Genomic DNA, 21,688 nt, shown 5'->3' with positions numbered 1-21,688 from the left:
ATCATCAGACACAAATATCATGAGCTGTGGAACTGTGTTAAGATATTAATATTACGATGTGAATACTCTATAACTGACAGAGTTAGGAAACCATTTTTTCATGAAACAAGAGAGTGGGCTTAGTATTTCCTCTCTTACCACAGAAAAAGAAACCTCAAACTTTCCCATGTGCCTCCAGCAGCTTACTCAAGATACTCCTGTTATTATAAAAGCTACACTCTTCCCTTTTCTCATTTGCTTTTCTGAGCTGTTTGCAGTAGCAACTCCCTTCTTCCTGTATAATCAAATTGGGCTGCAGGGAACAGTTATCCTAATAGATCATAAATGGATCCATAAATAAAAAATATATTGCAAAGCACAGACATTCTGCCTGCTGGAGCACCTCCTTTCAGGCAACATTTCTCAGACTTTTTACTGACAGCTAAATTTAATACCCAGAAGACTTGCCTTTCTTATTTCAGCTTTTCCTCTTTCTTTCACATTCCATATGCATCTACCACAGCTGACAGAAAATACAGGAAAAGGCCTTTTCCTAGATTCCTTTGAAAGGAGCTCTTTCCTCTTTTTCCAAGGATAGGCTAGGAAACTTAAGTTTTAACTGAAGGGGAAAATAAGGACTCAGATCCTACAACTGCTTGGGAAATTCTGCTTATGATACAGCACTCTGCCTATCTGCAGTCCTGAGAGACAGAACACTAAATGGCTTGCTAAAGGAATTACTGAATGCATTTTCAAATGATAAAAAGACCGTGGTCAATTGAACTTTGTGCCAGAATGGGTAGGTTCATTCCAAACTAGGTAAGGTACAGTGAGTGACAAGGAGAGAGACTACTTTGTTGTTGTTATTTTTGTTTAAAGGAGGCTGAAAAATATGCAAAGTGCAGTCTGTATGTAGTTCTGTGTCAAACCCAGAAAAACTGCCAAGGAGGCCAACTATCTCCCTGAAACAGTGAGTACAACTGCATGGGGCAACAAAGTTACTTCCTCATACTGGAGACTAATCCTACATGAGCTACACTAAGGTCCCCCCTCTGATTCTTTCACATCTTAAGATTCCAGAGAAAAGCCCAAGAGAGAAAAAAATGGGAGGCAGGGGTGAAAGGGGGGAGAGGGAGGAGTTATGACTAAACTCTCTTCCCCCTGCCCCCCTAAACCTGCAGGATACTAAATACTTCCTAAAAGATGAAAAAAGGCATTATCACTTCTTAGCCAGAACTGTCTACAACTACTGTGTTATTTAAGAGCTTTTTCTTAAGCATTTTATTTAGCCCTCTTCATTCACCATACGAAAATGGTAGAGCACAAACCTAAAAACACTGTGAAATACATGAGATCTGCCTAGCTCCAGGGTTTTTTTTCTTTTTTCCCTCTTTTATTACCTCCTAATATCATTCTCTACAGCTGTGATTTTCCTGTTTCCTCAACTTGAGATGCAATATATGCATCAGACAAGCATAGAATGAAGTCTCCAACTACATATTTTATTTCCCATCTTTTTTCTATGGGTATTTATGGCTCCAGTTTAAGAGGGAATTAAACTAAACAACAACAGAACTGGCGTATTAAATAGGACTACTAAGATGCACAAAGTTACAGTACTAGGACATACAGATTTCAAACTTACACCTGCTCCTTTTCTAGAGGGATGTAAACTACATAAATGTATTGTAACCACGCTGGGTATAATTCAATAAAGTTCACCATGTGTTGTTTATAATAACGTTCAAACAGATTGGATTAATCCACAATGACGAGAAAGGGCAGGTGGAGGGAAATGCATCCTTTAACAAAATGCTTGGAAATGCAACTATTCTGATATGGTGCTATCTTATATACGATCAAGTCACGTAAAAGGCATTGAATTACTAGGCCACATATGCTGAAGGCTACCGTAACTGTAAACTCTTCAACATCACGGAAGCATAAAATACTAAGACATTCTACACAAACTGCAGATCAAACCTAGTGAGCACTCGCAGACATATAGTGAGGTTTTAAAAAGTCTAAACTATCAATTCTACTAAATAAGCTTAAATTTTTAAGAAAAATCACGAAACAAGGTTCCAGTTTACATTTTAGTAAGTCAGGTAAGTTAACTGAAGTGAACATACTATTATTTTACGATCTTTACCGAGGGAAATTTCTTAAGCTCTTTCTTTACCCACCTGACATATTTTCCCTTTTTCTTCGCTGCAACAGCACTGCCCTTTCTTTATCTAAACTCCTGCAAATAAAAAATAAATTTTAGTCCATTTTTTATAGTTAGGCATTAACACATCCAAGTACTGAAGCAGACCTTTTCATAGTTACCATATTCAGTTAGCTATTACAGAATAAATGGAATATGCATACAACTAGCTGAATTCTTAGATACTTAAAAAAATGTATCTGGCACACTCACTTCACACCACTGTAATACAAAGCACACAGAGGCATCCTCCAGAACTAGTTTTATCCAAATCACTTGAAAATGTAGCAAAACTACAGATACACAGATGAAAGCCTGACAGGTGATCCATGGATTACAGATAAGCAAGCATTACACCAATTCCTTGCAGATTCTTCAAAACAACTGCCACAATATAATAAAATAACAGAAAGATTATAGGACAATAAGCTTCAAACAGTTTCTCAAAAGAAAACTAATTTCTTGGTAATTAAAGTGTTCTGAACACACGTCTTATTTACCACTTAATTAACAATCAGCAACATAAGCACTGACAGTAAGTCACAGGACAACTTTCCCGACAGTCAGGTATAATAAACCTACCAGGCAGGAAGAACAAAATGACTTGTCATATGACTTCAAGTTTTAGAGGAGGTATCAAAATACATATTTAAAGCTGAAAACCCCTCAGAACAAGACTGAATGAGAACATAAAAAGGAAAGATGCTGAGAAATGCCTGTGGGGCAGCTAACCTGAAAACACTGCTGTTTAGGGTTCTCAATGCATGACAATCATGAAACAAAATATGAAATGGATTGTCTATATACTGCCCAGCCTGTGAAAGCATGCAGGAATCAATGCTATTTGGTAAGTGCTGTAGCTGTTCATCTGTGCCACCTAATGAGGTGAAGCAATGACCACTCTAAAGAAGGGAAAGGAGACTGGTGAGATCATCTGCCTCAGAAATGTAGCTCCTTTATCTAAGATTCTTAGGATTATGCCACATGGTTTGTGTTTTAACCTGTTGGTTGTCCAGCATCTCCTCTTTAATTCTGAGTTTAAGGAAAAAAAAAAGTATGTGAAAAGGAATAGGGATTTTCTTCTACTTTTGATACAGTGAAGTCATGCAACTACAGATGCTGTCAGAGAACCGAAGCTTAAATCCAGGAATCACTAATTCTGTTTATAGGAAATACACCTCATAACGCAACACAAACCTACTCTCTCTTCTCCTTACTGGGTCATCAAGTTATAAAGTTTTTAGACGAACAAACATCTGTTTAAAGTAGTTCTTATATTCTCTATTCATTCTTGTTATTTAGAGTTCAACATGTGAACTACTCACCTTGGTTGACAACGTTCACACAGATATATGTCAGGAATATGTTGCCTGTCAATCCCCATGCAGTCAATGTGCTGCCAAACACTTTAAAAAGAGAGAGAGAGAAAAAACCCTTAGTTATTTTAAGTACAATTTTTAAAATTGTATATGTATAGCTTTTTATTTTTTAATCATGATCTTGACTCAGAATAAATGCTCCCCAAAACTGCATATCAATCACCATCTTCACCATGACTTTTCTAGCTCACTGATTTTCTATTCTACTGATCAACCTGTAATTCCAATCTTGTGGCTGTCTCTTGATGTCTGCTTCCTTAGCTTTATTTTCCCTTTTGGAAATTTTCCTCCAAGACTGGAAACACAAAAATGGTAAGTTATCACAGCAGAGTGCAAGAAACAAACAGCCTCAGCAAACTGACTACCATCATCAGCGCTGCTTATGTTCTGCACAAGCAGTATCCTCTAACAAAAGGATTCCATTTGCTATTAAAAAACAAACAAACAAACAAACAAACAAAAATAGTATTCCTAAAGCACTTTTGCATCTAAAGCCACAGGGGTCAACCAATGGCTTCCAGGCCACATATGCTTTTGCAGTCAAGATCCTGCATAGAAGCAGATGTCGCATGACTGGTAGCACTGTTGTGCAACATAGGAATAGCTTTAACTGTCTTCCACAGCCAAGAAGAGAGACTGCCTGCTAGATTGAAGGGTAACCTAGGATACTAGCTTATGCCCATCCCCACATTGCTATAAAGAACTGGGACATGGAAATCACTGTCATCTCTCCACTTGTGATTTTTTCCACAATTCTCCCAACCCCTCATAGAAAATCACCTCCTTACAGGGACATACTCCACTTAACCCATGACTGCCTGCACCTCCACTACTGAAAGAACACCTAAATATATCTCAAAATAAAGGAAAACTTTAATCAGAAACAAGGACCATCAAAAATTCAAACCAAGCCTGTAATTAAAGCAGGCAGAAGAACGAAGCTCAAATTACTGTTTTAATTAGCTGTTACAATCATTTTAAAAACACACAACACCCTGGTAAATTTGGCAGCATCACTTTGTTCATTAAATGTATTGAATGTGATAATATAGGCTAATTAATACTGGCTAATTCCAGAAGCTGTTTTGTTTTCTCCTGCTAAGTGCCTCAGTTCATCACTAAGCTCATTTTTCCAATGTTCAAGTATTTAGTAACACCCACTTATTTTACTACAATCAAGTAGGTACTTCAGCATGAACACAAAAGCTTAAACATTTAAATTCAGTTTCCCAAACCAGAATCTCAGTTAATACTTTAATTTTAAGAATTTTAATAGACTTAAGTCTTTTGCAGATTAAAGAGTTCTTATATCAGAAACACCATGGGCACAGAATCTAGTATAAGTTTCTGTCCTTCATGTGCTAGGTTTTGCTACATATAACTTCCTGCAAGTTATTTGGTTTATGTATACATAGTTTACCAAGCAGCTGAACCGAGTTGCTTTACTGCCTGGTACACTCAGATTAAGAACCAATCCCTACATTCTTATTCCATTGCAATAACAAATAACTTGAAAAAATACTAAAGAGATGCTTTCTTTTGGGGGGGCGGGGGGAAGAGGTACACTTAGAGCAACAATACATAAATAAAGCATAAAAAAGCCTGATACAAGTAGTCAAGACCATAATAAAGCATAAAATACTCTCTGGCCTTAATCAACTATCTTACCTACTAGAAAGCCATACAACCATAAAACACTGTTTTGATGAAAGCAAGTTTCCTCTATCTTAAGAATCAGCAAAATCAGAAAAACCATTCAGTCACACTTACTTTGTTAGTGCAGCTTGAAGTTCTAAGTCATTTTTACCATTTTGATTCATTTAATATTCATTACCTGCATTTGTCACAACAGATCATATATCCATCATCATGTGTAAAGCCACAAATGCATCTGGTAATATCAGTTCCATAGCTTCCATCCTCTGATGTACTGATGGTAGTAGCACTGGAGGTTTCATCAAAGTTGGGAGTGGTAAATATGCCTACTTCATTCTTGGTGATAAGCACTGACGGAGGAGGAGAAGCTGGAGGCGTTGGAGGAGGCCGAGCACCATAGTTATGGTCCTAGATTTTTTTTTTTTTTGAAAGATAAATTATAGCTCTTCAGTGTTCAGACACTCAGCTGGTTATTTAAGCCATAACGTTAAAAATAACTTATGAGAACTGCATTTTTCTAATAATAAACTGTTATTTCTTCATTATTCTTTCTCATCTTGTTTTCTATCTTGCCAGTTACATTTGACATGAAATTAAGTGCATTATTTTCTGTATTTGGCTTTTTAATCAACCATTTTACTAAATTTATCAAACACTGACTAAAATATAAAATTTTAATTGCGAATCAGGAGTTATTCTAGTGAAGAACAGCAAATTTCACATTATTTTATATACAATACTTAGCGGGAAACTTACTGCATAGGGCAAACCAATGTAACTGTGTGAATGAGAGCTGCTGGTGTACAACTGGTGCGGATAACTGTTCGATTTTTCAACTACCACAGGGCTAGCTTCTACAGATTCTGGTCTGAAAAGCAAAAAGATAAAAGAAAAATAGTATGTAATTCTATGCATTTGTTTCACGACAGCTAAGTAATTACCTGCTGTTCCAGTTAAAAAAATACATACAGAATAGTCCAAACAACAAAACAACACTCTAAACCCCCTCAATTTCTTTCCCCCTCCAAATATCTTTTATATCATCTGAAAAGAAGCTTTCGGAGTGGCAGAGAACTCGAGCTTCTCTAGAGCTACAAGATGTTCTTCAGAAGAATTAAAATAGTAAATGCTGAATCTCTTCAGATATTCTGCAAATCTGGGAATACTTCAGAAAAGCACAGATTATGCAGTTTGTCGGGGAGTCATCAAAATGCCTATATCTATATAGGCACAACAAAACCTGCAGAAAAGACCTGAGCTTAATTATGAGAAAAATATACAAGAACCAATCTCAGAGCTGCAAATCTTTGTCCATATAGTCACTTCACTACCTCCAGTCCTATTCGATTCTGCAATGACATCTAGTGGTAGCATCAGGGCAGCACCCTTCACTGTCTATAGGAACCAGTACCCACGGCAGTGGCATACTGTGACTGTTTCTGTAAACAGTAATCATGAATAGGGAAAATTATCTTTAAAAGAGCAGTTTATTGATTTATTTTAAACCGCCAAGAATGAAGACAGAGGATAAATTTGCAAGAGAAGTTTTACAGTGAAACTTTAACAGACAAACTTTGGTTTATGTGAGCTAAACCACAGCTAAGGCAAAGAGATAAAGGAAAAGTGGGATTTTTTTTTAAGTACAAGATATTATACCTTTATTGCCTTTTCTCAGTAATTATATTCATGTGGGTATGCAAGCATATACACTCTCATGACTGAGATGTTCATCTGGTCAGTAACTTACAGCTTTTTCATTTTTTCATATCTACTATGAAGGGTCCTACTAACAGCTGTAGTAGCACATCTCATTATCTTTTTTGTATGTTGTTGCTGTATGATAAAATTAGTTAAAAAGAAACACTGATTAAAAATGCTATTGTGTAAAGACCTCTCTGAAGTGCAAAGAACAAACTTCTTTTTAAAACACTGATATCTAACAGTCATCAGCTGCATTTACAGAGAGAGAGACAGTGAGCACAACCAAGAGTGCAGATCATGTGAAGTACTAGCAATTTAGAAACAGAACTTGCATACACTGCATAAGACAAAAACTGACTGAAGACACTTGCCCTTTATTATTTCATAGGTCCAGCAAAATCTTCATTTCTTTGATTATGCCACAATATACAGCACCTCCTTGCTTAAAAATAATTTTATTCACAGTTTGTTAGAAAGCTCTCCTGAGAAGCAGGTGAAAATTTCACAGAAACACGGACACAGTTAATGTTGGAAGGAACCTCTGGAGATCATCTGGTTCAACTCCCCTGCTCAAGCAGGATCAGCTACAGCAGGTTGTCCAGGACCACATCAACTCATGTACTGAGTATCTCCAAGGATGGAGATCTGTCAGGTTCAGCAACATGATTTAAAAAAACAAAAACCCCTTCCCACAAACAAACAGCCCCTCCTCCCCCAAAAAACTCAGACACAAGAGTTGGAAAAAGCTGTGCCTATCCAACAGATTTGCCTATATTTATAGGCTCACATAATACCTTAGTGAAGTAATCGTACTCCATTAATTCGATCCAGTTAATTCTTCTGACAACCTAGCCATTCAAAATGCCAATGGATTAGAAATTGAATATCCATCCATCATGGCTCAGACATAGAGAAAGAAGTGAACTTCTCATTCAAAAGTCTACCACTGTATTGTTTCTACTGCAGTTCTTCAACACTTACTGAACAGGAAAGAAACCAGTAGCATGGTTACCCTTATCTACTATGTGTTTGATGCGCAATCTAGACCATTTTCTTCACTGCATGGACAATACTCAGAGCAGGAAAGCGTACCGATATAGGCAGGGAATTAGTGTACAGTCCGTCTTTCGGCACTGTCACAATTACTGGAAGATTTTCCTTCATTTAAAAAAATAATAATAAACTTACCATGACCTAAATACCAGCTATTTCAGTGTGGAAGAATTCAATGATAGACACCAGAATGGAAACGTATGCCCTAAAAAGACAGTCTATACATACTTCATAAACTGACTACAAAAACTAAAAGGGACTCTACACCCCTTACAATATATGAAGCAAGACAATAAATTCTACTCCTTAAATCTATTTCTACCTAGCCTAGCAATTTGTAAATTACTTATGATATACTGACCATGTTATTTTGCTAAAGTGTCATATATATTGATCTGTCAAGTGTTAAGGTTAGCAATTCAAATATTCCAAGGTAACAGCACCATAGAAGCACCATATCAGTACCTCTTCCCATATCATAGGCTGCAATGATTTAAAACATTCTTGCAACCTGAAAACAGGAACACAAAATTTTCTCAAATAAATAAAAAGAGCAAGATGCCCACATTTTTAAAAACCTCTCAGATAATCCTCACTCTCCAGGTGAAACAAATCATGTTCTGGGTCATTTCCTGCTGTTCACATTCCAAAAAAAAGTGCAAACTGAAAAATATTCTGCATGTTGCCAGCAGATGGCAGTAGTGGAAGAAATAAAATAAGGAAAACACATGAACTCAGTCAAGTTCACAAAAACTCAGTCCCTACAAGTTTTTATTCCAGCTATGTTAAAAGAATCTGCTATAAATCATCCTAAGCAATATAGTTAAAAACCCTCTTTAGGAAGTCTTTTTCCAGTTCCTTTTATATAATACTGTTGTGTTTCAGAATGACTAATAATTATAAAAGAAACAGAACTGAGTTTTGACTAACACCCAAAATACAATCAGTCTTTAGAAGCTGGGGCAATCAACCAGTTCTACAAAACTGTAGGTATTTAAAAGGAGAAGAAACTCTCACTAAAACTAAGATTTTCAAAAGCAGGTAGGTACCAATGTTTTAGGCTGTGGAAATGTAGGGTTTTGTTTTTGTTTGTTTTTTTTTTTTACAAGCATTTACTTACAACAGCCACAACATACATAAGCAGCACTTCCTAAAAGCATTTGTCAAACTTCTAAATGAAACCTTTTGCCTCTGCATCTCAAGCAAACTTTTCTTTTTATTAAAGAAAATATTTCCGCAACACACCCGTCTGATGAGTATAATATTCATGGAGTTTGAGTTTGTTTCTCCTTTGTACCAGATACCTGAGCAATAACTGACTGAAGTTCAGCTCAGATAAAGGAACGTAATATATTTTCTACGGAAAGCAGTTAACATTTTGTATTTCAAGACAGTTCATTTAGCCAAAACATATGATGGGCTTAACTAGCTAGACAACAGAGAACTGAATTATTATTTCTCTACCACAAAGCAGTTTCTGCTACCTACGCATCTCACAGCAGGCCCTACAGACCCGATACCATTCGTAGGAACTAGCAGGCTTCCCATTCCTCCTGTAACACTTCCCAAAAATCCCTGTATTTTAATGACAATAATAGGAGAGTAGGATTTTGTCTATTTCTTTTTAAGACTATAACAATGTTCATAATCTTTTGTCCTGGACTTTAAACTCAATACAGTGATCCATACACTGTGATCGTTGGGTTTAAAGTAGATTAGTTTCATTAAATTAGTCTTCTCTCTAAAAGATGTACATAAATATCAAAAACTGGAAAGGAATATCATCGCCAGTATTTCCCTTGTGCATAACTTATGCTCTGAGCAATACTAACACACTCTTAAGTCAGGAAGCACATTTTGGACTGTTCAAAAAGGTCATGGCTCTTCTTACTACTCCACAGTCTTTTACTGTTAAAGATGGATTCTTTCAAGAATTCACTGATACGCATCTTTAGCAGCCTTCTCCAAATAACAGAACAGGTGATTCTGTATATATGATCATACTGCTCTGGCTATCAGGTTGCACTTTGTCTGCACAATAGTGCATGTATAGCAAGTTTTATTGAAATACACACGTGACAATTTTTGTTTTATGCTTCAGCTAGTATGGCACAATGAAGATCAACTGTTAGACAACTTAGGTGCAAGAAACTGAAGAGAGACTGTTTCATTCTGTTTGTAAGAAAACTCAAACCTTTTAAGAAAATTATTCTCCACATAGCTATTTGCTACCAGTAATTATTAAATATACGTGAAGCTGCATGTAACGAGGTAAAGTATTCATCCTTTTTAATGGGCTTATGCCTCAGTTTAAAGCATAAGGCAAAATTATGCTTAGTGGTAAGAGATTTTTTTCAGGGCTCCTTCTCCTACATAATCAGGTTTGCCATTCCCTCCTCCTGTGTTTGCAGGTGCTTCAGCCACTAATAAAGCAATACCAGACCTGCCAGTCACAATACAGAAATTCCAACTCCTCCCACTGGGGGGGGGGGGGGGGCCGGGGGAAAAAAAATAAAAAAAACAGAACATGTTAACAAATGATCTATATTCACTATCGACACAACCTATATCCACAATGCTTCTCTCTGGAAGAAAATGTTAAAAAAAAAGAAATCTGAACAGAGGTAATATCAGACTAAAATTTTCCAAGAGATTCTTAATAAGCTTTAATTTTCTGTTCTACTTTTAAAGATAGTTCTTCCTGCGTAACCTCTGATCTGTCAGCATGCCAAAGACACTACTTTTAATTATGAATTTCAGAATTGAAAGCAGTGTTTAAGAAGCTTTATGTTAAGGAAAAATTTTTACAACTGTATGAGCAGGTAAGCTAGGGACGCAGTTTTGTGTCAAACTTCCTTATGCAATGACATAGCTTTTGAAACAGATTAAGTCAATCATGAAACTACACCTTATTCAGCATAAGTACAGTGGAAAACACTAATGAATAACTTAACAGAAAACAACTAAAGAGAAGCAGTCCCTAACTGGGCCTCTATGCCACAGTATCAAGCAAGTAACACACTCAACTGTATCTTGTTTATACTGACAACTATTTATTTATTCTAATTTCAGCATGGGTTGCTGTGTCTGCAAAGAATGTTGGCAACTTGGGGAATTATGACCTTCTCTAAACATAAAAGAAATCCACAGAAAGAGATAATGGAAAGAGCTGCAAACAGTTCTCAAATTTCTTGAAGAATTTTCTACACCAAGCAAATCACCATTCACAATATGAAGGATCGACAAAGCAACTTTTTGAGGCATTAAACTGCTAAAGTTTCATAATGAGAATTCTTGGTTTTCTAAAGTAGCTCGAAATCACCTAAAAGATTAATACAATAACCTCACATACAACTGAAAACACAGGAGAAACATTCCTTTAAAAAGCTGTTTAACAGTTTTTCTTGCCACACAGTCTAAAAAATTTATTTCAATTTTGACAAAAGACAGACATTTACTTCTTAAAAGAAGCAACAGTGCTAACTTAGCACACACTCTCAAGCAAGCACACTAATATTAAAGACTGCATATAAGCTATAAGTTCATATTCGTTCCTCCATGCACCCATTATTTACTCTTAATCAAGGGCCACTTTGTGAAGTTTATTTTGTTGTGAGAGAGACCTTAAGCATCAAAAACGGTATTTAAAATAAATCTAATCCATTGTTTCAATACCCAAAACCAGCACATACATCCTTGTAGCAACCAAACATAGGGAAAGCCTTTAACATTACTAGAGGAAGATTGTGTAGGCAGAGAAGAGGGAAGAGAAGCAACATATCTGAAGTGTAAAGAAAAAAAACACTCTAAAACACATTTAATATAAACAATGAATTTAATAGTTTTTCTAAAGTGAGCCACACTTTTTCATGAATATGCAAAAAATACACAAATTTCACTGCATCTTACAGAAATCCAGTCTTTAATACTTAATCATAATATCTTGTGACACCTATCTTTGCCCTCCCCCCAAAAAGCCACAATGTCAGATGTTCTACTAATGCAAAAGGAGGGAGGAGAGGGAGGAGAGGGAGGAGAGGGAAATTGCTACTGCTCCTGGGTTCTAAAAAGCTCAGTGGGATGATGAATCTTTGCAAACCCATAAAAATCATAACAGGTTGGTCTCTAACCCTTCAAAGTAGTAAGCTGCCAAAATTCTATTTCTTCTCTCTTAAGAGTCAACAGCCAGGTAGATGCTACACACATGGAAAGGTATTTATTTCGACAGGCAAAATTCCCACTCTGCAGAGGTACTTTGAGATCAACGACACCTAAGCTCTGGCCTATCAACACTGTAGAATAAGATACCAGCAGTAAAAGTAACAGAAATTCACTGTATTTATTTCATGTAAAGGCAGGGTATCTCAAACCCAGGTTTTCTTTGCCTCTTTGTAACCATGGCTATCCACTTTTGCTGTACTAACCAAAATGAATAATTACCAAATGGATGTTTTTCTACAAACAGTTTAATATAAAGTAACTTCACGAAGACACTGTTTTAGATAACTAAGCTAGGCCTTTGACTTTGAAATATAAACATATCCTTGCCTAATTAATCACTGCTTTCTTGCAGTTTACCAGTCTAAAAGAATTTATCTTTCTAACACAGGAAATCAAAAAATTTTAAGGAAACAAAAATGGTAAAACATTTTAGTAAGCTATGCAGTATCTGTATTTTTCAGCCTAATGAACAAGAAAAGTAAGTATCTGTGGAACAGTTTAGCTTTTCAACCTTACCCTCTCCAAGAAGGAAGAAACTGGCTTTTAAGAATAAAGTTTGTTACTGACTAAAGAGTTATTAAAAATTCAACATAACTAAGCAGATTAAGTTCTGTCCAACTGTATTCAAACAATCATCAGTAGGAAAAATAAAATGAAACAAAACAAAAAAAACAGAAAACTCAAACTATGTTCACATACTTACTCTGAGCCTGCAGCCATTTCCGAATAAGAAGTTTCAGCTGTGTCAACCCCCAATGGGATCACTATGCTCATGACGTTCGTTTCTGATAAATTCGATTACTACGGAGTCCTATGCATTGGTATCCAAAACACTGGGGCATGCCAGCCACAGTGCTCATTGCAAACATCTAAGTGCATCCACAAACCCTGTTAAAAAGCAAAGAACAGAAAACTGAGTCAGATATTTTAAAACAAGCTATTCTACAGAGCATTTTTTTAAAGAAACCTTTATTATATATCACTCACAGTAATTAGTTTTATTCTAGACAAGCAAAAGGAAAAATCAATAAAACAGCTTTTAAAGAAAATTGAACATTTGAAAATACACCTATTTAAGAGTGTGATGATAATCTTAATGCCTAAATGAACTAAAAATAAGTTTTTAATGAACTTAAAAAAATACTTAATGACAAAAATATTCAATAATGCTTATCTGCTGCTCAAGTTTTACTACTTAGCTAGTTAAGTTACTGACAAAACAGCTGGAAAGTGCTTAAGTGCTACAGCAAATTTTGCAAATGGTTGCAAAAAGAAAGTTTTCCTCCATTCATTTTATTCATCCACATTGTTTCAACTACCACATTACTCAAAAAGTGAAAAACTGAATGGAAGTGGCAAAAAATCTTTTCCAGTGTATGAAAAGGTGTAAAATTAAGCTAAATACTTCTAAAATGTCAACAGCTTCAGTGGCTATACCTCAGTATCAGCTATAATTAATGGAAAGGTTTTAAATCATGTCTTCGTATAATTTTCCACTGCATATACGCAGCACCATCAAGGTTTTGATTGTTTAGAAATTAAGTGTATTTTTGTACTTTTCAATTGAGCTCCCGCTACCAAATACAGCTTCCTACAAATCAAGTTTTAAGAAATGATTCATTTTTTCCCAACATAAGAAAAATGTTATGCAACTGAGCAGTATATCCTCCTTTAATAAATAACAGCACCAAATGTAACATATATGTATTTTTCAGTCACATATTTCAGTTAAGAGAAAAAGTGAAATAACTACAGTCCTTCAAGCAGCTCTTTCTACAGACACAAGATGCATGGAAATCAGTGACAGAACAGACCTGAAAAATAACTTGAAAAAAGTCTTTTAGAAATATAAAAATATGAATTCTAGTCACACTACTTTAAAACTGTTCTAAATCAACATTTTCCTTCCTGCTCATTTAAATCAGTAATAAGAGGAAAAAGATTCATCTGTCATATTCAATAAGGTGACAAACATTCACTTTATCATAGACATGCTAAATTCCAAGTGTATTTGCTTCCTGCTCTGTTTTCTCAGAGGCCAGTTCCTGTAACTTTCAGGAGTCTGATGATACAATTCTGAAGTATTTCTCACAGTATTCTTTACTTTTGTTTTGCACTTTTAAAAGTAACTTGGAATGTCCACAGTACAAACCAAGCATCACAGAAGAAGCAATGCTAGAACTTCCACTCAGTATTTTTTTTTTAATCAAAATCACTCTAATGATTCATAGTAATGACATGAAACAACATTTTCAACCTCATTTTAACAGACTACCATGGGAAGATGTTACACTCAGCAAGGGAAAATAATTCTGGCCATTTTTAGTAGTAAACTCTCTCTCTCAAAAATGAAGAGGTAGTTTTTAGCTGTAGTGCAAAGATAAAAATCTGCTTTGACTCACAGAAATAAACAGAATAATCCCACCTGTGTAGTAGCTACTACTAGTCTCCTCCTCTTAGTGAGTAGGGCAGAACATAGGAGGGGAGATGCAAACACAATTAGCATCTCATCTGTCTTCATTCAGAAGTAAATTAAAGCAATTTACTGTACCCTAATAGAGACAAGGTTCCCCCCACCCCAGCTAATTAACTGAAGCAAAATGCCCCCATTTTCCCTACTTCCACACTGAAGAATTGCAGGGTCCTTCCAAAATGCAGAATTGATAGCACTTAGCAATGCTTCCTCCATGAAGCATATATAGTGACTTAACAAATGCATTTCTTCCATCCAACAAAGTGAGGTGCAGTCTACAAATGCCTAAGTGTTTTGAGACCAAGATATTTTAATCCACTCACTCATCCTTACCAAATCTACTACACCTAGAAAGAAAACTAAGGCCCTGGTAGAAAAAGGGGCACCCATGGTAAGGATTTTTCAGAGAAGCATCCTGGCTTTAAATCTGAATTTGCTCCTTTTATTGACAAAGTCACTGCCTCCAGGATGATGAACTGGCATCAAGTCTTCATTTAACTTTCTTGAATTTTATCTCATTACTGAAGTCTGGAAATTAGTGCCAAGCATTTTAGCATGCTCTGAAGCATCTAATCATTCGACACCTCATTCTTCCTCTAAACAGCAGAAGCTGTGTTTTGGGGCCATTTTACGAGTCACCAAATATAACGAACTGGAAAGCAATCAGGCCAACTATCTGGATTTCTTGCCATACTCATTTAAACTCTGAGCGTTTTCTTCTCAAACATCGCAAATGTCAAACTGCATCGCTAGCTATGCAAAAAAACTCAAGAATAAAACATATGATTTTCACGAAAAACAAGCAAGAGAGACCTGCTAAACCAAAACTAGGTACAGAACATTCTCCAGTAACAGACACAAAAAACACACCACCGCAAACACACCCCATCTTCACACAGGTTAAGCAAGTAGTCATCCTGCTGTCATATAGTTTACTTACAGGCTAGTACCTTGAACGGCTTGCATGTACAACTCGTAGAAAGTTTCAGCCTCCTTTTAGTTCCCTTCTTCTGAAACGGTCAAAAATTATACTAACTGCTATCCAACAACTGAGAAGAAATCATCAGCTAATTTAATCCAGCTAAATCAACTATCCCACATTAAGAAAATAGGATTGATCCTCTGCCAACTGCAGCTTCAACTACACTAACAATTAGCGCGACAGGGATTTTTGTTTCATGCTGATATTACATCATCCCCAAAATGAGTTTTAGTATGTTATAAAGCAGGCCTAGAAGGCATACTGGACAACAGTTTGGGATGCAGACCATCACTTATATAGCTGTTCCTCACACTCAACACTGTTGTTTTTGCTTAAAGAAAAAAAAAATCTAAAGAAACCCTGAAAACTTCTGACCAATTGGAAATGAACATAGTCAAAAATGTCCAGGAGACAGATGACAGTGAAAAACCAGCAAGACAGCTGCCTCTTGGGCTACAATATCCATAACGTTACATAAAGCAACTGAGGTAACCCAATCACATATTCAAGCGACCTTCACGTCAACAAAGACAGGAGAGATACACGGAGGAAGGAGACAGATTTGGTAACCACATAAATGTATCTGAGAAGCAAGTTAACTTTTTTGCTTGATTTTTTTTATTTGAATAAAGCAGAAAAATAAAAAAGTAGTTTTTAAAGCTATGTATAGACAGAAAATTCACTGCTATCGTATGGCTCAATTAATACTATGATTTCTGACCAAAAAAGTACAGCATTGCTTATGGGCAGCGGGAGCAGAGACAAGAAACTTTTTAACCTCAGCTTTCTTTTGCAAGCTATTTACATGCAACTTTAAGCTATGGTCAGAATTCACTCAGAAATTCTAACAGACCTATCCACATTGAACAAAATCAGAGAACTGATGCAGCCAAACATTACTGTAACAGAAATTGTTTCACCTAAAAGGAAGCAGAACATGACTGTAATGCTCCCTCCTTATTTTTCACTACCTTAAAATTTCAGGTCCTCAGCACACACACGCATGCAAAACTAAACGCAGAACCCTCCACTGCTTTTCCTTTGACCTGTGGTAACTACAGAAGAATAAGGCAGTAACCAACTGTCAATACCTACCCAGACAACTTAATTCAAACAAACTGAGCTCATTTATTCATAACTACCCACAAGGAATTTGGGGGGGTGGTTAGGGGACAGACACATAAATCCATTACACTATGCCAACCTACTAATGAAAACATGAGCATATAGGCCACCCGTTGATTAAAAAACAAAAAACACACACATACCACACACTGATGCCAGATTTGGGATGCAGAAAGAGAATTATCTTACATCATGTCCAAACCAGAAGTATTGTCATGACACCACAATACTCTCAGTATTTTCTGTTGGATTCTATCTGGATTACAAAAATGGAAAGATTAAGAACAGAAAGTAACCATCACTGAGGAATTGTCTTCCTTATCCATCTTACGGTGGTTGCTTATCCTTTCAAACTCAAAAGTTTAGCTGATTCATGAAATACTATCTGGTATCACACTACAATACTTTCCAATTTCTCCAAGTATCCATCTGTTTCAAGCCATTACTCTTTCAGAACGCTCATAACATGTCACCCATAGCCCTCTATGAAACTATTTTCACAGGTACATTTCATTAAAATAATTGATGGGGGAAGGGAAGTAGAAAGAAAGGAGAAGGGTGCTGGAGAAGCTTTTTACAATCCAAATAAATTAAACTTACTGTTTAAGAAAGGTCTTTACTGAAGGGCTGCATAACTTTAAAAATTAGAAAGACTGCACTGGTTCGTCCAGTTATTTCAGGGTCATATAGTTAAAAAGGCACTATACACAATATGCTGGTCCAAAGTCCATAGATTAGTTCTTTATTAGGTAAGCAGCACATATACCGTACCTTAATCTTAACATCAGAACTGCCAACTTTGTTAGGAGGACTCTCTATTCTTTTAGTGGTATGACCGTAAGCACTGAAAGAATTTTGGCAATTTCTTAGTTAACCTGGGTTCATCAGATTTTCTCCATTATCAGCCTATCAGGAGGGCTTTTCTTTTTTTTTTTTTTCTTTTTTTTTTTTTTTTTTTTTTTTTTTTTTTAAACACAACAAAGCCTTCTGCATTTTACAAGCTTTTGCTTTTATTTAATTGGAATTTAAAAGGTTATCTCACCCTAAAAATATGGTTTTCATCTTAAAAAAGCATGCAACTTCTGTTCAACCTGCTTAAAACTTCTACCTTGTGCAAGATCAACTGCCTGCAAGTAACTTATCACACTTCAGCATTCAGCTACAAGCTGGTTTATATCTTCTATGGCAGTTCCTTTCCTCTCTAAAGAATGTACATGACTTTGTTGACTTAGCATTGACATCAAGTCTAAAATATCTGAAGCTTCACCACTACTTATGATTTACTTCGCTTATGGTCCCAGCACTATTCTTAAGTGATCAATGCTCCAATAGAAGTTAGAGCACAATACATCCCAAATTATTTCATCTGTGTAGCTTTGTACAAAGAACATCATTTATGCATTAAATGACGGAAAATAAGTTACACATTATCCCTGAGGTATTCCACTTACACAACACTATTCTGTGGTCTAACGAAGACCACATGTTTCCTTTCCACCATGTCCTTTTAAAATCAATTGTGTGACAGCAAAGGGGAAAAAAAGTTTCTTTTCCATTGGTACTTAGAGGATAAATACAAAAAAAATAGAGAGAGGCTCTAACTCCTAAATCAGAAGGTAAATGGGTAATAATCTGAAGTTACATGAATATTTTTGGGCCTCATCCTACACAGTCCAAAAAATACAAACAAAATCCATTTGCTATGATCAGATGTTGGCTGAAGGGATCTCCTTTAGGCCTACTTTTTCAGCTTCTTTTTTACCTTCATCTTCCATTTGCTTACTGTATGACCATCAAAAGCTGTACAAAACAGTCTCAGGAAACAAGCAGATGATAGATCACCAAGGTAGAGTGTATATTTGTGAAATAAGAACTTGAAACCAAGCCAAACTGCCTAGGTGACTCCAATAAAGTTTCATAATCCCTGCTATCAATCATCTTCCAGGTGTCAGAGTCCAGACAAATTCTTCCATGGCATTTTTCATGTAGGTTTCTTTTTGTTTCTTTGCTTTTTTTTGGAACACATTTGAAAAATAGTATTTAAAAGTTACTTGATTTTACTTGCATTTTATTTTACAAAGTCAAAAGCTGGGTTCCAGCACTCATATTCAAAAACAAAGTAACAATATAAATCTGATTAGACAACTCTTACTTATTTTGTTAATACTGCATCATGTTTTTCAAGCCAGAAGAAACCAACAAGAACCTACTGTACTAGGAAAGCTACAACCCACATGACTATCTACTCGCACTGGTAATCCACTTCTACAAGATGTTCTATCATTTTTGAGAAGGGAGAAGAAAGAGGAAATAGTACAAAAGAAAGCCTGCTAGAATCTATGTTGTATGCATCAGAACACTAAAGCTCTCAGTACAGTGCATAAAAGCCATAAAGACAGGAGGTGGTGGCAGCACAAATGGTAACTGTAAGTGATAAAAAGCTCTAATGAGAAATTAATTTACCAAAACAATCTCACATACTTATGACAACAAAAAGTTAATCTCCCCCCACCATTCACATCTAACATTGTAATAACCCAAAACTAAAGAAATCTATTTCTACCATTTTACTTAGCGTATGTGACTGCTTTTTACATAGTCAAAATCATTGTTCCTCGCCTTCCCCATAAATCTATTTCCATATCCTGCTGCCAGATGAAAGATACTAAAGAGGAAAAGCATTCAAAAACTTAGGAATAATTAAAAAAACCCACTGTAAAGTTTAGTAACAGAATTCAAAGGAAGGTGCAATACAACTTTTCCAATTTGCAATTCATGATTTCACCAATGCCCCTTTAAAAGGGCAATCAGATATTTCTCAGCTCAGCATCTAAGACTTTTCCACATACACACATAGAACTACACTAATCTAAAGTTAGTTGTTTGCTAAATCAGTTCAAGTGTCTCACATCACTAGGATTACAAGAGTATCAGGTCTTTTCTTCCATTTTTCTTAGGCTATTTGGATGACTCAGACATATGCTTTAAACTTCCAAAAAGAAAAGAAAAAAGCTCTATTTTTCCAGCAATTGTCTCAATCAGTCGTCATCTGTCAAAACATCACAACTATGAAATGAAACAGCTATGTTTTAGATGTTTCAACACTCAGGGATTTCATCATAGAATGCTTCTGCAGTTTTAAAATATAGGAGAGAATCATTAGAGCCTGCCTAAATGCAGAGGAAGAGCTGAACAGCGAAAAATCTAATCATAATTCTGGTCAATTATTTCAGGAGAGAAAACAGTGATAGCTAAATAGTTAGTGAGATTTTACAAGGAAGTGTGCAACTTTTGCCTCTAAGTCCTAGAACTAATGTCACTGTATAAAGATTAATATACTAAATTACCATCTGCATCCATTCTGCATCTTCACGAAGTCTTTCTACTAGCAAAAAAGAACCAGAACCTTCTAAACTATCTACATATTCCAACTGTTTTTTCCTTAAGGTAAAGCTATACATCTTTAAATATACATTACAAAACCTGTGAAGTGAAAGTGATAATTCATCCATATTTAGTAAATACAGTGAATATTTAAAATCTGAGAATAACACTCAGTCCTAGAAATCTGAAGAGACAGAGCCTGTATTTCCCAACTTACTGAGAAGCATGCTTTTCCCCCAATATTTAAGCAAAGCTTATTTCCTCCAAGTACAGAGGAGGCACAAACACAGAAGAGGCTCTCACTTGCTAAACCCATTGCCTTACTCCCTTTAACTACAGGCAAAACAATAAGAATGATTTCCTGGAGCAGTATTTAAATATCAGAATACACACAGTGCAAACATTAAGATTTTTTTTAAGGAACGTGTACAAATCTGAAGGAATTAAAATGAAGTGTGCTGGAACAAACAAACAAACTGCTGAGACAACATTTGTTTATTTAAGATCTGCAGAGTCAACTTTCCACTTCTGTATGCACCAAGGAAGAGGAGAAAGGGTAGAGAAGAATTATTAAGTTTACAAATAAAATGATTCAAAGGTAAAAGATACATAAATTAGTCACACACACACACACACACATCCCGTTCTGTGTCAAGCAAGACTTGTCAGCTCAACCACCACACAATGCTACTATTCAAGTCAATTTGAATACAAAAGCAGAGTAACTGTGTTCACACAGCACTGAGACCAAACTAAAACTCCAATTTCCATTTGCTCCCAGCAGTATATTTGTGTTCCTATAGGCTCAGGCTGGCTCCATGGTCACACAGGATTACTCTAACTGCAGTTTCCCATCTCAGCAGGGTCTTGCGAGCATGATGCAGAAGCTTCCAGCACTCCTGCTCTCAGACCTCAACCAACTCCTGACCTTGGTGTTACTTGTTTGTGCAGGTCATCTCATGTAGCAGAGAGATGATCCAAAGCTGTTACTCTGTTTGATTTTCTTAGAACACCAGGAAAAATAGCCTACATGCCTTCTCTCTCTCCCCCCCCCCCAAATACTTTCTTTATAAGGAGAGGTAGAGAAAAAAAATTTAAAGGGTTGATACACAGTATAACACACAGGAAGTCAATTAATGCATGTGTCTTAAAATTGAGAGAGACCAAATCAGGCTTACTGCATACACTGCAAAAAAGGAGAAAGAATTTAGAAGACAAACATTAAAAAAAAACCTTCTATGCATAAGTTGCCTTAATAAAAACAGGCAATCTAAGACTTTCCTTCCTCCCCACCCCCAACATTACATCATATATATATACACACACGTTTTGCAATCATTAGCAAAAGCAATCCCTGTCATGCCTTACTTCAAATCTACAAACCAAAAATCTTAATCTGTAGTCTTGAGAACCACCTCTCCCATGAAGAAATCCACAAGAACTGACCTAAGAAAAGTTGATTCACATATGCTGTAACACAATCTACATAGAACTTTCTAAGTAAATATGGACTTATCAATAAAGCA

The 21,688-nt window shown here is 36.0% G+C and overlaps 1 protein-coding gene across 4 annotated transcripts in view; it reads right to left on the bottom strand.

Moving 5' to 3' along the window:
* The window catches only part of KMT2E (lysine methyltransferase 2E (inactive)), a 67,646-nt gene that overhangs the window by 35,811 nt on the left and 10,147 nt on the right, over window positions 1-21,688 (bottom strand). For all 4 annotated transcript variants that reach the window (XM_026097621.2, XM_026097619.2, XM_026097622.2 and 1 more), the window contains 5 exons: window positions 12,902-13,086; window positions 5,980-6,091; window positions 5,402-5,631; window positions 3,514-3,594; window positions 2,166-2,224 (listed from right to left, as the gene is read on the bottom strand). In XM_026097621.2, the coding sequence (XP_025953406.1) occupies window positions 2,166-2,224; window positions 3,514-3,594; window positions 5,402-5,631; window positions 5,980-6,091; window positions 12,902-12,972 (553 nt within the window). In that variant the 5' untranslated portion in view covers window positions 12,973-13,086. The remainder of the gene's footprint in view (window positions 1-2,165; window positions 2,225-3,513; window positions 3,595-5,401; window positions 5,632-5,979; window positions 6,092-12,901; window positions 13,087-21,688) is intronic.

This window comes from Dromaius novaehollandiae, chromosome 1 (genome assembly GCF_036370855.1).
Source record: "Dromaius novaehollandiae isolate bDroNov1 chromosome 1, bDroNov1.hap1, whole genome shotgun sequence".
In the NCBI taxonomy this organism is placed as follows: Eukaryota; Metazoa; Chordata; class Aves; order Casuariiformes; family Dromaiidae; genus Dromaius; species Dromaius novaehollandiae.
Note: the sequence above shows the minus strand (reverse complement) of the source record. Positions and strands in the feature narration are given on the sequence as shown.